Source organism: Cnephaeus nilssonii (assembly GCF_951640355.1).
Source record: "Cnephaeus nilssonii genome assembly, chromosome: 20".
Lineage (NCBI taxonomy): Eukaryota > Metazoa > Chordata > Mammalia > Chiroptera > Vespertilionidae > Cnephaeus > Cnephaeus nilssonii.
Genome location: NC_137091.1, coordinates 9,535,855 through 9,556,277, shown reverse-complemented (window position 1 = coordinate 9,556,277; position 20,423 = coordinate 9,535,855). Strand labels below are relative to the sequence as shown.

General features: G+C 45.2%; 1 protein-coding gene across 5 annotated transcripts in view; it reads left to right on the top strand.

Moving 5' to 3' along the window:
- The window catches only part of HYDIN (HYDIN axonemal central pair apparatus protein), a 352,840-nt gene that overhangs the window by 193,182 nt on the left and 139,235 nt on the right, over window positions 1-20,423 (top strand). For all 5 annotated transcript variants that reach the window (XR_013812852.1, XR_013812853.1, XM_079759605.1 and 2 more), the window contains exon 23: window positions 4,626-4,939. Coding sequence is in view for 3 of the 5 variants with exons in the window: in XM_079759605.1 (XP_079615731.1) it covers window positions 4,626-4,939 (314 nt within the window). In the remaining 2 variants the exon portion in view is untranslated. The remainder of the gene's footprint in view (window positions 1-4,625; window positions 4,940-20,423) is intronic.

Here is a 20,423-nt window from a genome sequence, read left to right as displayed (position 1 = left end):
AGCTGGGGAAAAAACAGCTAAGATCCTTGAACAGAGAAATAAAAGGAGAAGATGATCATAAGCAAGAGGCAGATGAAAATCTACTACAAGGAGACCTAGGCAAGGAAGAAGACCAAAAGTATAACATGTAATTCTCTACAGCCTCAAAGAAATTACAGACGGCATGACCAGTCTTTAAAAAGAGCTCAAGGATGAGATACAAGTGTTCAAAGAGATGAAGAGTGAACTCACAGAGCCCAGGAAAACAAGCGGATGAGAAAAGGAAAATTCAGACATGAGCAGCATTCTCATTCTGGGTAGATTAGACACACTCCTGTCCCTCCTGAAATCTTAATAAGATAAAAGTAGAAATGTTCAAAATGAAAGAAGCCCAGAGCAATAAAATAAAGGGGGAAGAGGATGGTGTAACCAAATACTGAGAGATTTAAGCAAATTCTAGATGCTAGAATGACAATGGAGTGGGTTGACAAAAGGCCACAAAAACCTGCAGCCTGGAAAATTCTCCAGTGAGGCTGCAACCACGTGGTAGTCATTCAGCCCAGTAGCCTGGCGCAGAGGCAACAAGTGTGAGCAGAGTGTTGAAAATAGAAGGATTCCATGTGCATCGGACAGCTGTCCCACCCGACCCCACGCAAAAGACATGGGCAGCTGGCTTTTATCTGAAGACATAAAGGTAAGTGCTCTTCCCCGGAGCAATCGATCAGAATGTTTGGGGAAAGTTAATGTTTCTTGTGTGAGTGTCGACACCCCAGAGTAACCCCAGGTATCTGGGATGTGTCCACTGCCTGATCGTCCCTCTCTGCCCAGAAACTGTTCTGTAGACCAGCCCTACCACAAGAATTGAGAAATGGCCACCTCTGGATTGTTGGGAGGCCAGGGGGGGGGGTGGGTCAGGAACTACTGTTTCTTGTCATAACTCTTATAGTACAGTTTGACCTTTTATATTATTTGCACCTATCACTATAACTAAAACATACATATACTTTAAAAAATGAAGAACTTTTATAAATCAATAAGAAAAATACCAATAACCCAATGGAAAATTAGGCAAAGGAAATGAACAGAGAGTTCCCAAAAAGAAAAAATGGCTCTTAAGTATATGAAAATATGCTTAATTTTAATCATAGTAGAAGAAATGCAAATTAAAATTACTACAAAACACATTTTTCCCCTATCAGATTGGCAAAGAATAAAGATTGGATAGTGCTTGGTATTACAAAGGGCATATGGAAACATGAATTCCTCTACAGTGTTGGTGAAGTGTATATTGGGAGACAATACAGTAGTAGCTATCAGAATTTTAAATGCCCAGACCTGCCTGGGTGGCTCAGTTGGGTGGAGCAATTGCCCGTACACCAAAAAGATTATGAGTTCAGTTCCGGGTCAGTGCACATACATAGGTTGGCTTTTTCAAATTAATACTACAATCAATAACAACTGGGAGGTGGGGTAAGCGTAAGCTGACTTCATCCCCTTTATAGCTAGGTGTCAATAAGATACTATCTAAAGATGAAACTGCTTAATATTTAACTGTATTTTTTATTGATCATAAAGGGATAACAATAATAGTAATATTTGGCATTTATATATGGTAAGCACTGCTCTGAAGACATCACATGTATATTAATTCATTTCATCCTCTTAAAAAGAGGTAGATCCTGTTCTTGACCCTATTTTACAAATGGAGAAACTGAGGTCTAGGTAAACCAACTTCATAGAGCTAGTAAACAGCAGGCCAGGATTTGATGCCAAGCCATCAGGCTCCAGAGTCCATGATTTTAGGATTAATCTCTCTTGTGTAAGATTTCTTTCAGGCTTCTTTCTGAGAAAAAAAAATTCAAACATGATATTTTGAAATAATTGAATCTAACTCTATTTTTGTAAATTTTTATTAGTCATCCATTATGTCTGGACTAATGTGTATCAAATATGAACTCTGAGAAATAATATATGATGAAATTTTGGATAAGTTTCTAATTTCTTCTTTGTGCTTTAATATATAATGTAAAATTTTGTGGATATGTATCTTTTCCACAAAACAAAAAAGTTATTTCTCTGGGGAGAAAAAGGTGTTTAAGTCAAAGATACTTAAACACCAAGCATGGAGGTACCAAGTGCTGCAGATGCCATTGTCTACATTGTGGTCTAAATTGTGCCCAGCCAGCGGTGCCAAGTGGCCAGCCAGGCTTTCAGATGGGATTAGCCAACTGAAGAGCCATTACCCTCTCTTTGACTCTTGGATCAGGTGGTTGGCAGTATCACCTGGAACCATCTAATCATGCACCGATGCACACAGTTAAATAACTGAAGCTTAAAGCTCAGTGGAGAGGGGAGAGCTCTGTAAACAGATTCGCCCTGTGTACATTCCTCCCGACTACCTCCGGGCACTTTCTGCAAAACCAGGAGGTGGCTTTTACGCCAGTTAAATGTGGGAATCGAGTGATTCCTAAAAAAAATAAAATAAAAGCCAACTCATAGCCAGGCTTTCTATGGGAAGGTGTTACTGTGGCCTTGGCATCAAGGAACACATGGGGATTTGAATCAAAGAGAAAAAGAACAAGGGAAATCTGCCCAACAAACTCAGTACAGCTCTATAGAGTGCCATTTTAAGTTGACCAGAAAACAGCAGAAAGTAGATAACACTGTGCTGAAGAGTTAGGATCACAGACATTAGAAAAGAAATTAAATTACCCAATCCGACCCTTTCTGGGTCATCTTCTACAGACCCCCTCCCCCAGTGCTTTAGTAAGCCTTTCTGAAGTTTTTAAGCAAAGAACTTTTCCCATTGTCTAGGAAGAGCATTTTACAATCTAATTTATTTTCAGTTAAAAATATTTTTATAATGGCTATTCATTGTAGATTTTCCTTTTTACAACTCAAACTTTATAACCTCACAACTCTTATCAAAATCTCTTCCCTCAAACAATTCCCTCTCCAGATTTTCCTTGGTTTCATTTTCTACTAATAAAATATGTATACACACACATATAAATATCTATAATATCGATAAATATAGATAACTATTGACATCAATATAGATATACTAGTTATTTAATCATGTGTACATGTGGATACCTAATTATGAACAAATAAAGTTATATATATACTAGAAGCCCGGTGCACGAAATTCGTGCACGGCGGGGGGTTGTCCCTTAGCCCAGCCTGTACCCTCTCCAATCTGGGACTCCTGGAGGGATGTCCGACTGCCCGTTTATCGGACATCCCTCTCACAATCCAGGACTGCTGGTTCCCAACTGATCACCTGCCTGCCTTCCTGATTGCCCCTAACCGCTTCTGCCTGCCAGCCTGATCACCCCCTAACCACTCCGCTGCCAGCCTGGTTGATGCTTAACTGCTCCCCTGCCAGCCTGTTTGCCCCCAACTTCCCTCCTCTGCCAGCCTGGTCACCCCTAACTGCCCTCTCCTGCAGGAATGATCACCTCCAACTGCCCTCCCTTGCAAGCCTGGTCCCTCACAACTGCCCTCCCTTGCAGGCCGGGTGCCTCCCAACTGCCCTCTCCTGCTGGCCATCTTGTGGTGGCCATCTTGTGTCCACATGGGGGCAGGATCTTTGACCACATGGGGGCAGCTATATTGTGTGTTGCAGTGATGATCAATCTGCATATTACTCTTTTATTAGGATAGAGGCCTGGTGCACGGGTGGGGGCCAGCTGGTTTGCCCTGAAGGGTGTCACAGATAAGGGTGGGGGTTCCCTCGGGGTGTGGGGCGGCCTGAGCGAGGGGCCTGTGGTGGTTTGCAGGCCGTCCACGCCCCCTGGCAACCCAAGAGGAGGCCCTGGTATCTGGAATTTATTTTCCTTCTACAATTGAAACTTTGTAGCCTGGAGCGGAGCCAAGCCTGGGGCTCCGGCAGCCATTTCTGTGGCAGTTAATTCACATTCTACAATTGAAACTTTGTAGCCTTAAGCGGGTGTGCGGAAAGCTTTGCTTCCCCTGTTGCTGCCAGCAACCCTGGCCTGCTCTCTCAAGCTCCATTCTGCCGCCATTTGTTTGAATTTGTTTACCTTCTATAATTGAAACTTTGTAGCTTGAATGGAGGCTTAGGCCTGCAACGGCTATGGAAAGCTTGGCTTGCTCTGTTACCTGGGAAACCTTGCTCTCTGTGGCTGTAGCCATCTTGGATTGGGGTTAATTTGCATACTCGCCCTGATTGGCTGATGGGCGTGGCTTGGCTGGTGGGCGTGGCTTATGTAGCGGAGTGATGGTTAATTTGCATATTACCATTTTATTAGAGAGGATATTTAATAGTAACACCAATGTGTGTATGTATGTACATAAATATATTTATTTTTTAATATATTTTATTGATTTTTTACAGAGAGGAAGAGAGAGGGATAGAGAGCCAGAAACATCGATGAGAGAGAAACATCAATCAGCTGCCTCCTGCACACCCCCTACTGGGGATGTGCCCGCAACCAAGGTACATGCCCTTGACCGGAATCGAACCTGGGACCCTTGAGTCCGCAGGCCAACGCTCTATCCATTGAGCCAAACCGGTTTCGGCTACATAAATATATTTAAATAACTTTGGCTGTCGTGTTTCATGTATCAGGTTGGAAATGCATAGTACAAAGGTTGGTAATTCCCCATAATCTTATTTGCAGCCTATTAAACTGGAGATTGGTGAAGAAAAAAACCTGCTGGTCAAATTTGACCCTACCCACAAATGTGATCTGAACAACTGGGTGGCAGAAGAAACTCTAGCGATCAGGTACATGGAGCACCCTCAGGTAGACAACCTGAACCTGCGTGGGGAAGTGCATTACCCCAACCTAGCCTTTGAGACCATGGACCTGGATTTTGGCTGTATCCTGAATGATACTGAGGTGATCCGCTACGTTCCCATCACCAACTGCAGCCCATTGGCTGTGAAGTTTTGCTGGTTCTTCCTGGTGAACAACGAGGGAAGTCAAATAAGGTACCACCAGCATAGCTATCCTGTAGAGCTCTTTTCTGCTGTTCGTTTTTGTGTTGTTTTTTTCCTCCTCCATGCTTTGCACTGGGTTCCTATATTTCTGTGCACTGGTCTTGCATGAATACTTTTGGCTCTGGCAACTAATTATTGACAAAAATAACGAAGAGCCTAATCTCATGGTCCCTCCTAGATTTCCAAGCAAGAAAAACAGATAAAACATCTTTGAAAGCCCCAGTTGCCACCAAATTAACAGAGTAATTAATATCCATAAGCCTCCTTTAATTTTGAATCTAGTAGTTGGATCATTATAAATTTGTCACTAAAAAATAAAGTCTTTGTGCATATTTCTTAATAAGCATTTCAAATCCAAAGATTGAATTACAGAGCACAATACACTGAGCATGTGCTGCATATTTCAGTGGGTTGGTGGGTTTCATTCTGGCATACTAGTACATATGTAGTGGCAGGTGATGAGTGCCGAAAAGGAAAAGCTATCGTCACAATATTTATGTTTAGAGGTATCTCTCTCCTGTTCAATTAAATTTAAATTCAATTAGGAGCTAAATCCAGACTTAATTTGGAAAACACTCTTTTTAAAAAATATCAACAGCCTGTTTTAGCCAGGCCACAGGAACGTTTTCATTTGGGTTAGCCTCGTTCGAGACCAGGACCAATGGGCTTCTGCCTATTGCTTTATTGGGTGTTTGACAATGGTTTTCAGCTCTGAGTGTTGAGTAGCCATACTTAACTAAGGAAGCCTCCTGTTTCCTTGGCTTGTGGGTGCAATCCTCATCTTGTCCATGACAGCCATCCTTTCCTTTCCAGCACTGTTACCATGGTAACGATGGCTTGCTCTGGATGTTTTCCATAGACAGCTAAGGACGACCTAGCATAGCCAGGCCTGTCCACACTGGTAGGTGGTGTCCTTTGCCTCTCTGATATTCACTCGTTCATTTTATCAGCTGGACCAAGGGTCAGGCCTGAGCCGTGGAACCTGATCTTGAGGTGTCGGGGGCTGTTTAGGTTTGAAGTGAAATTCTACAGAGGATGCACATTTAAAATAATTATGGAGAAACCAGCCAACCCGACCTAATAAGCTGCAAGTACCAGATTCTGTGAAGTTGTTCTCATGTAACAGCTAAATGAGTTTATTCCACCTGGGAGCAAGGGCCAGGCTTTATTTATTTATTTATTTATTTATTTATTTATTTATTTGAGAAGCCATTTTCATAATTAAAATAATGACATTTTGAAAGTACGCTTGACCAATAGTAGAGATGATATGCTATAATTTTCTATTGCTTTAAGGATTCATTGAACGATTCTTTTGCTTTCATCAGTATATTCTTATATCTTGATATTGAGCTTCTGCTTATAATTTTTCATTCAGTCATTCAGAAAACATTTGATAAGTGATTCTTTTGTACCAGATAATGTGTGAGATTAGGGATATAAAAGTGAATAAGACATGATCCCTGGCCTGAGGCCTTTGGGGAACCATAAGTGTAAACCACGGTGGATGTGTGACAATGCCAGGCTCTAAGGGACGACAGGAGGGGATGACTGCTCAGAGGAGCCAGAGAAGCCGCAATGAGAAGCACAGTTAACATTCCGATGGAAGAGCAGGGACATGTTCTAAGTAACAGGAATAGTGTGTTTCTATTAGTTAGGATTCACGGACACAGTTCTGTCATAAGTCACAGGAAACCTGACCCCGAGTAAAAATCAAAGGGAAAGGGCATTCATTGGTTCGCAGATTCCTTCTGACTTCTGGCCTGGCTTAACTCAGGGACTCAAGCAGTGTCTCCAGAGCCAGGGCCTCTGCTCTCTTCCATGTGTTGGCCATGTTCTCAGATCAGCTCTTCTCCATGGACCCCAAATGCTCCTTCACTCCTGGGGCAATATCCTCACGTGCTGATCCACCGGAGAGGAAATGAGCCTTTGCCCCAGAACTTCCATGAGGTTCACTCCGATCAGACCAGCTTAATCACGTTACCCATCCCCCTCCCCCTCCTGCAACCAGTCACTGTCGGGGAAGGTAACACATTTATCAGGGTTGTCCCACCATGTGCCCCACACCAAAGGCTGCAATCATGACCGCAGAGCCCTGTGGACTGAAGGGGGTAGGAGTGGGGCAGATCTCCCGACAAACCTGACATACAGGAGAATGAATGCTGGAGAGGCAACAGATGCCGCCTACCAGTGTGGACAGGGGCTCTGTCAGCATGGCCGCCATGCAGACTCTGTGGCAGAGGAGAAGTCAGGGAGACGCGGCAGGGACTAGATTGGCAGTGGTGTGCGAGAGGCCTGGTACCGCAGGATAAGGAGTTTAGGCTCTTTCTTGGAGGCAGTGGTGAGATTCATAATCAAGAGAGGTAAGAGATTAGCCAAAGACATAGACAACCAGTGAGGTGATGGCCAGAGGGGAGGGGGCAGGACCTGGGTGGAGTGTGCAGAGGAGGGGAAAATGGGGACATCTGTAATAGTGTCAACAATAAAAATAAGGTTACAAAAAAGAATATATATGAGAAACCACTAAACTTCAGACAGCAGAAAAAGATATATTTATATTTATTATTTTCAGTTTAATGAGGCTTTAAAAATAAATAAAAGGACATAACCAATTAAAAAAGAGAGAGAGAGACAAGAGTCAGGTTTTTTCAGAAAGATGCCTCTTAGCAGTATTCAGCGCAGTTGCCCAATCCCTCCTTCCTGAGACGCGTTCCTTCCCTGGCTTGACCAACACCATTCTGTCCTGTTCTCCCCTCATCTCCCAGCTCTCGGCCAGCAGCAACCCCGCTGGGCGGGTGGGACACAGGGTTCCCTCCTGGCCCTCTGCCCTTGCTGACAGTTGCTCTACCCTATGTCCTCGCTTGGCCCGTTGCTGAGGCTCACACGTGTGTCTCCACCAGACCCTCTGCTGACTTCCCAGGGCACCGCCCTCCTGACCTCTCCGATGTCTCCCAGGTGGCTCACTTCCAACTGCCCCACACCAACCTCAGGCTCTGCCCTCGTCTCCTCCGGCCTCTCCTCTTGGGCCTCTGTCCCGGTAAAGGCATCACTGTCCTGGAGCTGAGTCACCCCGCTCCTTCCTCTCCCTAGCCCCACCACTTCGTCAAATCCATCACCAAGTTCTACCCATTCTGCCTTCTAAAGCCTCCCATTCCCATCCCACTGTGTCACCCTAGTCCAGCTCACCATTGTCTCCTGCCTGGCCCATCGTGACGGCCCCTCCCTGGGCTCTCAGCTGTCACTCATGCTCCACAGTCCACTGTCCACACAGTAGCCAAGTGGCGAGTGTGGCACTGCCTGGGTTTTCAGCCTTTAATGACACCCATGCCTCTTAGGAGACAGGGCAAGATACTTCAGCAGAGCAAGTGCCGGTCCTGCATTCCTCTCTGGTTTCTTCTCACCTCACTCTGCCATCTCCACACTACCTCCCACGTGGGCCTCTTTCCGGCCGGAGCTGCTCCTATCTGACTGCCCTCTCTCTGCTGGAAGCTCTCCCCCTCTTCCTAGCGAGCCCCTTCCCTCATCATGTCTCAGCTGACACATCCTCCCCCAGGAGGCCTCCTCGAGACCCTCCCTTAGATAAGAGCCCCTGCCATAGGCTCTGGGCGCCAGCTCCTTGGGGCCTGGCCCCATTTGTGATAATGGCTCACTGTCCAACTCCCCAGGCGGCCAGAGAGCACGTCTGTCCTGCTGCCTGTGGGTCCCGGGGCCCCGCACGGCCGTTGGCAGAGTGGGCCCTCACAGGGTGGTTTTTAATCAGCTGCCCCCCTGCTCTCGTGTACTGAGCGGAGAGTGGTTGCATAACTGGTTGAAGATTCTTTTCTGTCAGCTTCCTGGCACCTGCCAAATGGAAAAGGTTCAAGGCATAATGTCACCTTGAATAGCAAAAAATAAAATAAACAATAAAAAATGCCACTTGCCTTCCAGATAGGCTCCCTCGGTGCCGGCGTCAGAAAAACATAAAGAACTCGCTGGCTAAAGGTCACTTTTATCAGCTGGACCAACACTAACCTTTTTTTCCAATTATAATTCTCAGCACTGCAGTTAGGAAACGAAACAAGAGGATAAAAGAGGCTTTTCTTCTTCTTTTATTAGGCGGGGAGTGAGGATGCCTAGACTCTCAACATTCCTTCCTGTTGCAACACCCATACCTCTGCCGTGTGTGTGTGTGTGTGTGTGTGTGTGTGTGTGTGTGTGCGCGCGCGCGCGCGTACATGCACACGTGTGTGTGATTTTGTAGGCAACTTTGACTCATGTATTTAAAGAATCCCTGTTGTTTGAGCATTTTTTCAAGTTGGCCCTCATATCACATATGGGAACAAAAACAGAAGTAAAATGGACAAGCATGCTAACTAACATTCTGTAAGAGGGAAAGGCAGTAATTGGCTTTTAAACATGCTCCTCCACGTGAGTCCATGTGTATGACAGGGCTCTGTATGACTTTGGTGGGTGACAGTCTGTGCCGCTCACTCACACAACATGTATGAGGAAGCTGGGATGCAGCTCAGAGCAGCGCGCATACCCGGCTCAGCCAGCACGTGGGGGATGTGCCCTTTATGGGCTGACTGTGCAGCTGGATGGGAGCGTGATGTTTCACGGCATCTGTTTGACAGCGGAGCCCACGGAAGCCCACACTTGAACCAGCCTTTACTGCTGAGAGGCCAGGGAGAGCCAAGCAGACGCTGGCTTGGCTGGTATCTCTGCCCAGCTCAGCGCTGCAAAGCTGAGGCGATGCTAGAACTTGGAGCGCATGAGCCAAGCGGTCTCCAAGGACAGCTTTGCCTTTTTACTTCCAAGTCAGATTATAAATAAATCGAATACGAGGGCCTAAGGGAGCCCAGCTCTGGAGCAAAGGAGCATGTGTTGTTCGCACATTGATTTTCCTGTGATGAGCATAAGTTGTCCAATATTGTGATTAGGGGAGGAGAGGGGAAGGACTGAAAGGGGGTGGAGGAGGCCTCATTTTCGGGATGCTTCCATCTGTCTCTTCATCATCCCTCAGTTTCTTGCCAGTGAACCTTTTCTAAGATGTGATGTATCAATGGTGGTTGAGATCGTGGGCTGTGGTTGGACACGGCTGGTTAAAATCCGGGTTCTGTCCTTCTGGCCATGTCTTTCTGGACCATCCCTGAGCTTGGGTCTACTCAACTGTAAGATGGAGATAATGTAGAAACCTAAAAGAGTTGCTGTGAGGATTAAATGAGAGATGCCTGTAATGTGCATATGTCTCTGAGATATGAAAGAAAATTAGGAATTTATTCCCTGGGGGTGCCTTCCTCTCCCTCATACCAAGTGCTGCTAAGTGAAGTGCTCTCCAAGATCCTAACGCAGGGGTGGGGAACGTCGGGTGCCTGGCCATATAAAGCCCGCAAAATCATCCGGTCTGGCCTGCCAAGGCATTAGGGGTGAGTTAATTAAATGTTTGACCAAATATAGCAGGCTAATTTAAAAAAATTTTTTTTCAATATATATTTGTATTGATTTCAGAGAGGAAGGGAGAGGGAGAGAGATAGAAACATCAATGATGAGAGAGAATCATTGATCGACTGCCTCCAGCACACCCCCTACTGGGGATCAAGCCCACAACCCCCTTGAGTCCTGGGCCCCTGCCCGCCCACAGTGACCACACACAGGAGAGCGAGCCTCGGAGGAGGGACGGCCCTGGGACCTTGGTGGGCAGCAGTGGGCATCCCTGCAGCAGAAGGAAACTTTAAATCAGGAGAATGGGCCTCACCCAGGGAGGAGCCCACCTCTGCCCTGACCGGCTCTTGTGAACAGAAAAGGACGGGGCCCAGCCCTGCTCTGACCCCCTAGCTTTGCTGTGGAGCCAGGCGGGCCTAGAGTGACCGATCTCCTGGCCGACATCAGCGATCTCGCCCTGTAGAAATGTGATCACATCCTATTTCAGAGCCAAGTTCAGGACTATTTTCTAGACCTACTGGTTCCCCCCCCCCCCCTTTCACACCCCTCTCAGCCAAACTGATCAGCCCTGGTTGCTAGGTAACTGTTACCTTAGTGACAGAACAAAGGGTTCTGAGTGGTTATTTGTGCCCACCGGACACTGGCAGTCAGCGGCAGAGCTGTGAGCCTGACCTGCCATGGAGGGCCTGCTGCCTGCCACCACGTCTGCCTCCCAGCTGATCCTGGAGCACCTGTGCGGGTGCTGCTGGTGATTTCCGAGAGCTTAAGACATGGCCCAGGTCCCCCTGCGTTCCCCTGGGGGAGCCTGGTGGGCGCTCTGGTGGTGGTGGCTGTGACAGTAAAGAGACGACACACTTCAAGAAGTGTGGAGGTGCCAGGTAAAAGCTGTTCTGCCCACCATGAAGTCTGTGGACAACAGAGTGAGAATATTGGGCCAATGACAGAAGCTGACGTCAAGCCACCTGGGGTGGAGGCCATTCCCTGTTGTTACAGACCTGGTGTTTGAGGGCCCTGAATCAATACCTGGGCAGGTTGTCATTCAGGATATGGTTGATTTACTGAAAACAGTATGCAAGAGCCAACCTCGTAAACTTTCCCAAGTGACTAATGAAAAGCCCATCTCAAAAGCATCAGGGATTGATGGAGAACAACTTCCGAAAAGCATAATGGATGATTTGAACAAAAAACCATTATCCAGAAAGTTCAGAACTACTCTCAGAAGGAATTATGGGATGGAAGCAGAAAGTCCAGGAGGAGGAGGAGGAGAAACAAAGGCTGGAGCAGTCGGATGCAGGAATGGAGCAGGCCCTGCTAGATAGGGTTCCCGATCACTGTCAGTGGCTGGAAACCCAATGCCGACCGTCCCCAAGCCTGCCTCCCTTGAAGATCACGTGGATGACAGAAACTCGGGATCCCCACAAAATTGGGAAGCAGAAAAGGGGGATGCTGACGTCCACGTGTCCCAGGAAAATCAGGAATTAGCCAGACAATTGTGGAAGCAAAAGCAAATGAATGAAGCGCTTGCAACAGAAATAACGAGCCTGCAAACTGAAAAAGCATCTTTGCAGCGTGAAAATTCAAACCTAAAAGATGAGATTCAGCTGCTGAAGCTGAAGCTTCAAATTCTGCCCGATACACGTGAAGATGCGACACAACTACAGAAACAACCGATTGAGGCGGAAACGCGCTACTTAGACATGGAAAAGAAATTTCCCACCGTCGGGAGAAACACGCACTCCACTTACCAGTTCCTGAACACGTCTAAGAAGATGGCCCGAGACCTGAACCAGGAACTACGAAGAAGCACCTGCTACCATGAAAAGGAGATCCGATGCCAGCAGAGAAGGCAGCAGAGGTCACTGAGAGGAAGTCCCAGGACCTGAGGAGAGAAAATGATCACAACAGGCAAATGCTGGCCAAGGTCAAGTCCAAGGTCCAGCCTTTCCCAGGTCGCCCTTTTGCTCCTTCTGCTCCCCCCCACAGCCCATAGAGGCCCTGCAGTGCCCAGCCATCCCCTGGGTCACTGGGGGCCCCAGGAAGGAGGCGGGTCCTCTGGTGAGAGCTCAAGAATCCAGGGTCACCTGCTGGTGTGGCTCGGCTCCCACAGCAGCTGGGTCCTGAATCCCCACACCAGGATCAACTTCTGCCTGTTTCTGTTCCAGTAACTTGTTTGCTCTCTCTTTAGCTTAGCTACTCTTAACTAAATTGATGCCACAATTACCCTTAGTAGTACACAGAATTATAACTTTACAGTAGTAATATTTAAATATAGATTCGTTAATATAATTCCCATGGATATAGAATTCCCCATGAGATCCTTTAGAATTATATACTAGAAGTATTGCATTTTGAATTAAATGACTACTATTATCTAAACTGTCATCTAAGTTTGACATGGGCATTTTAACAAAGACCATGATTGTATGATATGGCTATTAATACAAATCTATAGAAGTAATTTAATATGTACCTGAAAACATTTTGGTTGGTTTTAAAAACAATGAAAAAAAACATTTGAACAAGACAACACCCCATTCAAATGACATAATATTTTTATTACTTTAGTCCTAAATTCATAGTTTAGCCCTAAAACCATAGGATAGTTTAGCCCTAGATTCATAGATTGGAAATCTTTAGATTTCTTTCCTGCTTTATAGTTTTATTTTATTCATTTTTTGTCTAAGATACTGTTTATTGTTCAGCATTTCTAAATTTTATGCAGTCAAAATAAAGAAGGTTTCTTTTGATGGCGCACACACACACATACATACACTCCCTCTCATTCTCTCTTACTCTCTCTCTCTCTCTCTCTCATACACACACACACACACACACACACACACACACATACATTGAAGATACAATATCCTCTTAGTTGTTTGGATCTGAAGAAAATGTAGAAATATTGTTGTAAATTTTAATACTTTAAATAAATAAGTCAATAGAAAGAAAACAATTTAGGGGATACATGGTTCTTTATTTTTCTTTCAAAACAAAAATAGATATATTGAATACCACAGGGCAGGCCGGGGTGTCCTTGCACCCAGCCATTCTGGGCTGCGCAGTGTGCAGGTTGATTATATATCCCAATGGTTTCATAACCATTGAAGAAATTAAATAGTTTCACATCTTGCTATAATAAAACACTAAGTCCTGATAGTTACAGGCAAGTTCTTTCAAGGAACAAATAATTCCAAACTTACAAAAGTTCTTTTCAGAAAATAAAAATAATAAAAGAAAATATTACCCAACTAATTTTATGGAATCAGAGTGAGGAAATGAATCAGATTTGTGGAAACTAATCTTCATACCAAAACCCGCTCATTAAACCAGGTCAGAGACATAAATATTTCAGGTCATTCTCATTAATTCAAACTATAAATGCAAAATATTCATTAAATATTAGCAAATTGAGTCTAGGAAAGAATAAAAAGATGGGATATCATGATCAAGTTAGGTTAATTCCAGGAATTGCAAAGTTGGGTTCCACATTAGAAAGTCTAATGATTTAATTTCTCGCATTACCACAGTAAAGAAGAAAAACAAATGGTCATCTCAACAGATTAAGGAAAAAACCTAAAACTAAACAATCACTCATGGGAAAATTCCTTAACCTGATCAAGGATAACTTGAGAAAATAATAAAATGTTAAAATCATTTCAGGAAGATATGAAAATAAATAAAGGGGACTAGATTTGGAAAGAAAGAAAAGTGGCATAATTATTTACATAGAAACTCAAAATAATCTACAGGTAAATTCTTAGAACTAGCCAAAAAACTTAGTGAGGATGGTAGATAGCTATAAATGTGAAAGGCAATTTTTTTTACACTTGAAGAACATGTAGGATAAAGCCTTGATGGTCTCTGACCAAGATACAAAAAGCACAAACCTTATGAAACTATTCATAATTTCTGCATTAAATTTGAAAACTTTGAGTCATCAAGTAACACCATAAAATAATTAAAGGAGAAGTCGCAAACTGAAAGAAGGTTCTAGAATACTTGTTATCTTCAAAAAATCTATAAAGTATGCCTTTGAAGAAAAAAGCAAAAATTCCATTTAAAAATGGGAGATAGTGGGCAGTTACTTCACAAAAGCGGAACTATGAATGGCCGATATAGAGAGAGATTCCACCTCATTAGTAATATTGAAAAAGGAGATTAAAACAATAGCTAGACACCACTGCACACCCACAAGCGTGGGTCAAATTAAACACGACCACACCAGATATGGTGGAGGCTACGGAGGGACAGCAGCTCAGGCATTGCCAGCGAGCGTGTCCGCTGATAACAATCACTCTAGAAAGCAATTTGTCATTCACTGGTGAAGTTGATCATGAACATTCTCAAGGCTCCACCCATCCTCCTAGCCTGTATGGTTTGTGTCATCTTTCCTCAGTTCAGCTTCTCTCCTCAGTACCCCCCAGGTCAGTACATTCCACCAGTTTTTCCTCAGAAGTTTCCCAGACTCCATCCTTCCTCTCAGCTCTCCTGGCCGCCTCCTTACTCAGCATGCCTCCCTCCGATTCCTACACACTCTGCTGGCTGGCTGCTTCCTCCTGGTTTCCCCAGCCCGCACCACGTTCAGGCTACACGTTCATCGTCTCATTCATTCCTTCTGACCTTCTGACGTCTGTTGCTTTGCAAGGCCAAACTTTCTGTCTGTGCTCCTCCCTCTCAGCCTTTGCCTCTCGCTTTTTCTCGAGCTCTCTCTGTCTTTGCCCTCAGTGCCTGCACCCCACGTCTGAGAGAGCCCTCCTCTAAATCCTCTCGTGTCTTCCGTACGTAAGGAAACAATATACTCCTCTCCCCCATTCACTCCCCAACCCAGTTCAAGCTGGCTTTTGGCCCCTCACTTAACTGAAACTGCCTCAGTGGACAATCAGAAATGATTTCATGACTTCACATACTCCTTGACGTCTGCTCTATGTTTAGTGTGAAATTGCATCATATGTGAAAACGTGTATATAACATGTATGCATAGTTTAAGAATAAGAATGACACGAACATCCATGTTGCACCACCCCATTGTAAATATGACAGCACTAGTAAATTTGAAACCCCCTGTGAAGGAGAACAGTGTGAGGTGGACCTCCAGCAGCCCTGCTTATCCCCCGTGTTGCCCCCTGAAATCCTCCCAGGCCTCCTCTAGATGGACTCATCCATCTAGATTCTCCTCTCCTGCTGGAATGGGCCAGCTGATTTATCTGCTCAAGGGATCACATTGGCCTGGAGGGCTGTAAGCCACCTCTGGAGCCTGAGCTTCCAGAAACAAGTTCCTGCCTTTGTGGTTGGCCTGCCAGTGACTCCAGGCCAAGCAGAGGGAGCCCTTTCACGCGCTTCCTATTTAACGTAGAAGTGACCGCCGTATTAGGGTTCACATAGCCTGCTTCTGTTTGCAGTTCAGCTTAGTCCAGTCTCCTGAGATACCATATTTGTTACCCCAAGGAGAAATGAATTGGGATGTTTTTCGTTTCAATTGTGAGTGTTAACAAAACTTTTTGTACAGCTTTTATGTTATTATAAAGAACTCTAGTTCCCTTATTATAAATTCATTCTTTTTAAGGCATCTTCCCAATGTCTCCCCTATTGGTAGAGGGCATCAGCCTTTTAGATATTTAGTCATCCAAGCTGGCCTCTGCAGCAATCAGTGGGAAGTATCAGCCTGTGTCTGAACCTGAGTTAAAGTGATATCCGCTTGGTTCACTTTGTGACCTGATTCTTAAAAGGAGCGCAGTTGATTTATCTATGGGTTCATGTTAATTAAAATCCCCCAAAGAAGCTACATCTACTGAGATCAGACCTTAGAAGAAATTGACTTTCAAAACCGTCCTGTTTTTGAAAATATTTCCAAAGAGCTTTGAAGCTGATTAAAAGGGAGATCTCACAGCTGCGTCTCCGAGAGCATGCAGCAGTGGGGACACCTTCTGGAGCTTTTGGGGAAATGGCCGTTTCTCACAGAAATCCCTCTGGAGAGCTTCATGGCAGATTCTGGGCACATTCCCCTACGCTTTTCCTTATCTAGATACCAAAATAAGTTCTAGGAAATACGTTCTGTCTTCTTTATGTCATGGATTTCAATTACTTTTAAAATGAAAGGCCTACTTTGTGAGTCACTGCCGTGGGCATGGCATGAAGGAGAAGCCCTCACCTGTTGGTCAGGTAGACTGAGTCAAGGTGTTAAGAGTATGAGCGTTGGAGCGAGGCTAAGTTAGCTCAGCCACCGGCTCTATGAGCCTCAGTTCTGTCATCCGAAGCCTGAGGACCATCCTAGCACCTTGTGAAGATTTAATTAGGCAGTCCTTACTTAATATAATGCCCGGTAGAGAGTAAGTGACAGTAACTGTTGGCTGCAGTTACTTAATTAGGGCCTGTCTTAGTCCATGCAGGCTGCTATAACAAAAGCCCAGCTACTGGGGGGCTTATGAACAACAAACGTTTATTTCTTACAATTCTGAAGGCTGGGAAGTCCAGGATCATGGCGCAGACAGATCTGGCATCTGGTGAGGGCCTACACTTCCTGTGGATTACATGGCAGAGGGACAGGCTAGCTTCCTGTGGTCTCCTTTATAAGGGCACTAATCCCGACCAGGGGGGCTCTGCCATCAGGACCTAATCACCTCCCAAAGGGCCCACCTCCAAATACCATCACCTTCGGGGTAGGATCTCAACATCTGAAATCTGGGGGGACACAAACATTCAGACCAAGCAGAGCTCTCACTTTATCACCATTCCTGTGACCTTCTTGCCTCCGTCTTATAAGTCAGTGATTCGCAGCCTTGGATGCACAGTAGAATCATGCTGGGAACTTTTCCTGACTCCAAGTAACTCAGAACACCTCAGTGGGGGGTCAGGTATCGGTGGTTCCTAAAGTTCTGCAGGTGATGCCATGGGCAGCTGTAGTGAGGATCACTGTTCTAGAAGCTCCAGTTCCATCTCCTTTTGAGAATCTTTAAAATCCAGTTTTTACCTCCTAAGGTCTGAGTAACTTGAGTCTCAGCAACTCAGTGATGTCCCACCAACTTCCACCTGAGCACAGGTGGCCAGTTGGAAGCATTTGGGGACGTAAGAAAATCGGAGGCTCAGGCAGGCTGCTTTCCACGATGGGCGTCAGATCGCGTCCCCTTCTCGCGTGGCCGAGCTCAACCACGCTGGCAGGGAAGGCATTGAGCCAGCCCCATCTGTTTCCATCTGTCGTTTGCTTCCCATGGTGGGAGGTGCAGCAAGTGTAAGACCACAAAGCCAGGCAATAAATATGGAAATGTGGGTTGGGACTTTGTATTTGTGCCCAGAGAGGCCCAGGAATTTGCCCACTTTTAACATGATTTAAAGCCATGATGACAATCTGCTCCCTTTAAAAGCAGGAATCAAGGGCCTATCTAATCTGGAGCAGGTTTGTGATGTGAACCTCAGAGGAAGCAAGAGAGGGAGAGGGAGAGGGAAGAGAAGAGGGAGAGAGGGGCTTAAGAAATGGGAGAAGCAGAAGTCAGATAGCTAAGAGGAAGAATGGGAATGTAAAAAACCACCTGATAAGATCTAACAAAGTTGATGGGTTTGCTTAACATGGCCCACAGAGTAGAAATTGAAAGCAGTAGCAGACAAACACCTCCACAATGAAATCAGTTACACCGAGTAGCACACCTTCATATTCTCGGATGGTGGAGAACTCAAAATGACCTCTGGACCATGCTGGGAGGACAGATGGGACACCAGTGGCAGCAATGGGTCATTTTCCCCTTCTGCTATCAAAATGGGACAGAGGGCCTTGACCAGGAAGGGCCTTCTCAGCCTCTCTCAGGCGTCTGCTTGATCCTAAGGAACATGGAGAGTCTTCTGAGAGGTTTAAAATGGGGAAGTGAAGAATCAGAAAGTTCACTTGGGCTGCAAAGGGAGCATGGGTTAGACGGGGACAAAATGCCCAAAACTCTGAACCATGTTATAAACAGCGAGGGAAGACATAACCCAATAGGATTTTTTCCTGTTTTTATATTATGCAAGAATGAACATCAAGAAGCATGCAGAGAAAACAGCGTTAGGAATCCAGACAGAGAGTGGGAGCCTTCGTCAAGAAGGTGAAAATGGGGAAACCAAATGGCGGCATAGGTAAACACCTAAACTGCTGCCTCGCACAACAATTTCAGAACTACAACTAAAAGACAAAACGGACATCATCCAGAACCACAGGAAGGCTGGCTGAGTGGAAATTCTACAACTAGAAGGAAAGAGAAGAGCACACTGAGACTCAGAGGAGCTGCAGAAGGCAGAGGTACGGAGGCGCACATGTGGAGAGGGCTGGCAACTGAGTACGTGGCTGGCTTTCTCAATCGGGAGGAAGACAAAAGCTCCCGACTGCTCTGAACTCCAGTTCCAGGCAAGGCTCTGGGGACCCAGACTCATTCGGGGAGAAACTGGACTGTCTGGCAACAGGTGAAACTCGAGGGTGACTTTCTCTCAGAGGTGCTTGCAGTGATTACCGCGGGACACTGAGACCTGGGGGGCCTCTTAGGGCAGGACTGACGGGAAGCCATTGCTGTCTGCTCCGCCCTGAGACTCCGCCCCATCCAAGCTGAGCACAGAGGCTTTTGCAAGTCTTGACTCATAAGGGTGTCTCCAGCACACAAGTTCTCCCAGCGTAGATACAGCTGATCCTCACAGCCAATTGGCCTGGAGGTCAATCCCTCCCAGTGATACCAACAACAATCAAGGCTTAACTACAACAACACTGTGCACACAGCCAACAAGGGGTGCACCAAGAGTGTCCACCTTAGGTAACTGGGGAGGCTGAGCCACTGGGCCCTATAGGACACCTAGCACACAAAGCCACTCTATCAATTCAGGGAAGCAGCCAAAGTGTGGAGACAAAGAAACAGGTCACAAATGAAAGAAATGGAGGAAATCAAATGACTGGATATAGAGTTCAAAACCACGGTTATAAGGTTTTTCAAGAATTTTCTAGAAAAGGCAGATAAATTTAGTGAGACCCTTGAGGATATGAAAAAGGACCAACTAGAAATTAAGCATACACTGACTGAAATAAAAAATAATATACAGAGATCCAACAGCAGACTAGAGGAACTCAAGAATCAAGTCAAAGATTTGAAGCAAAAAACACACACAGGAAAAGCAAAAAGAAAAAAGAATCCAAAAATATGAAGATAGTGTAACAAGCCTCTGGGACAACTTCAAGTGTACCAACATCAGAATTATGGGGGTGCCAGAAGAAGAGAGAGAGCAAGATACTGAAAACCTATTTGAAGAAATAATGACAGAAAACTTCCCCCACCTGGTGAAAGAAACAGACTTACAAGTCCAGGAAGCACACAGAACCCCAAATAAAAGGAATCCAAAGAGGACCACACCAAGACACATAATAATTAAAATGCCAAGAGCAAAAGACAATGAGAGAATATTAAAAGTAGCAAGAGAATATTAAAAGTAGCAACAGTTAGTTACCTACAAGGGAGCACCCATACGATTGTCAGCTGATTTCTCAACAGAGACTATGCAGGCCAGACGGGAGTGGCAAGAAATATTCAAAGTGAAGAATAGCAAGAACCTACAACCAAGATTACTCTACCCAGCAAAGCTATCATTCAGAATTGAAGGTCAGATAAAGAGCTTCACAGACAAGAAAAAGCTAAAGGAGTTCATCAAACCAGTATTATATGAAATGCTGAAAGGTATTCTTTAAGAAGAGGAAGAAGAAGAAAAAGGTAAAGATAAAAATTATGAACAACAAATACATATCTATCAACAAGTGAATCTAAAAATCAAGTGAATAAAAAATCTGATGAACAGAATAAACTGGTGAATATAATAGAATCAGGAGCATAGAAAGGGAGTGGACTGACAATTCTCAGGGGGAAAGGGGTGTCGGGGTGCGGGAAGAGACTGGACAAAATTGTACACCTATGGATGAGGACAGTGTGGGGAGGAGGGCAGAGGGGGAGGTGGGAACAGGGTGGAGGGGAACTATGGGGGGGGAAAATGAGGAACAATTGTAATAATCTGAACAATAAAGATTTATTTTTTAAAAAAAGCAAAAAAAAAAAAA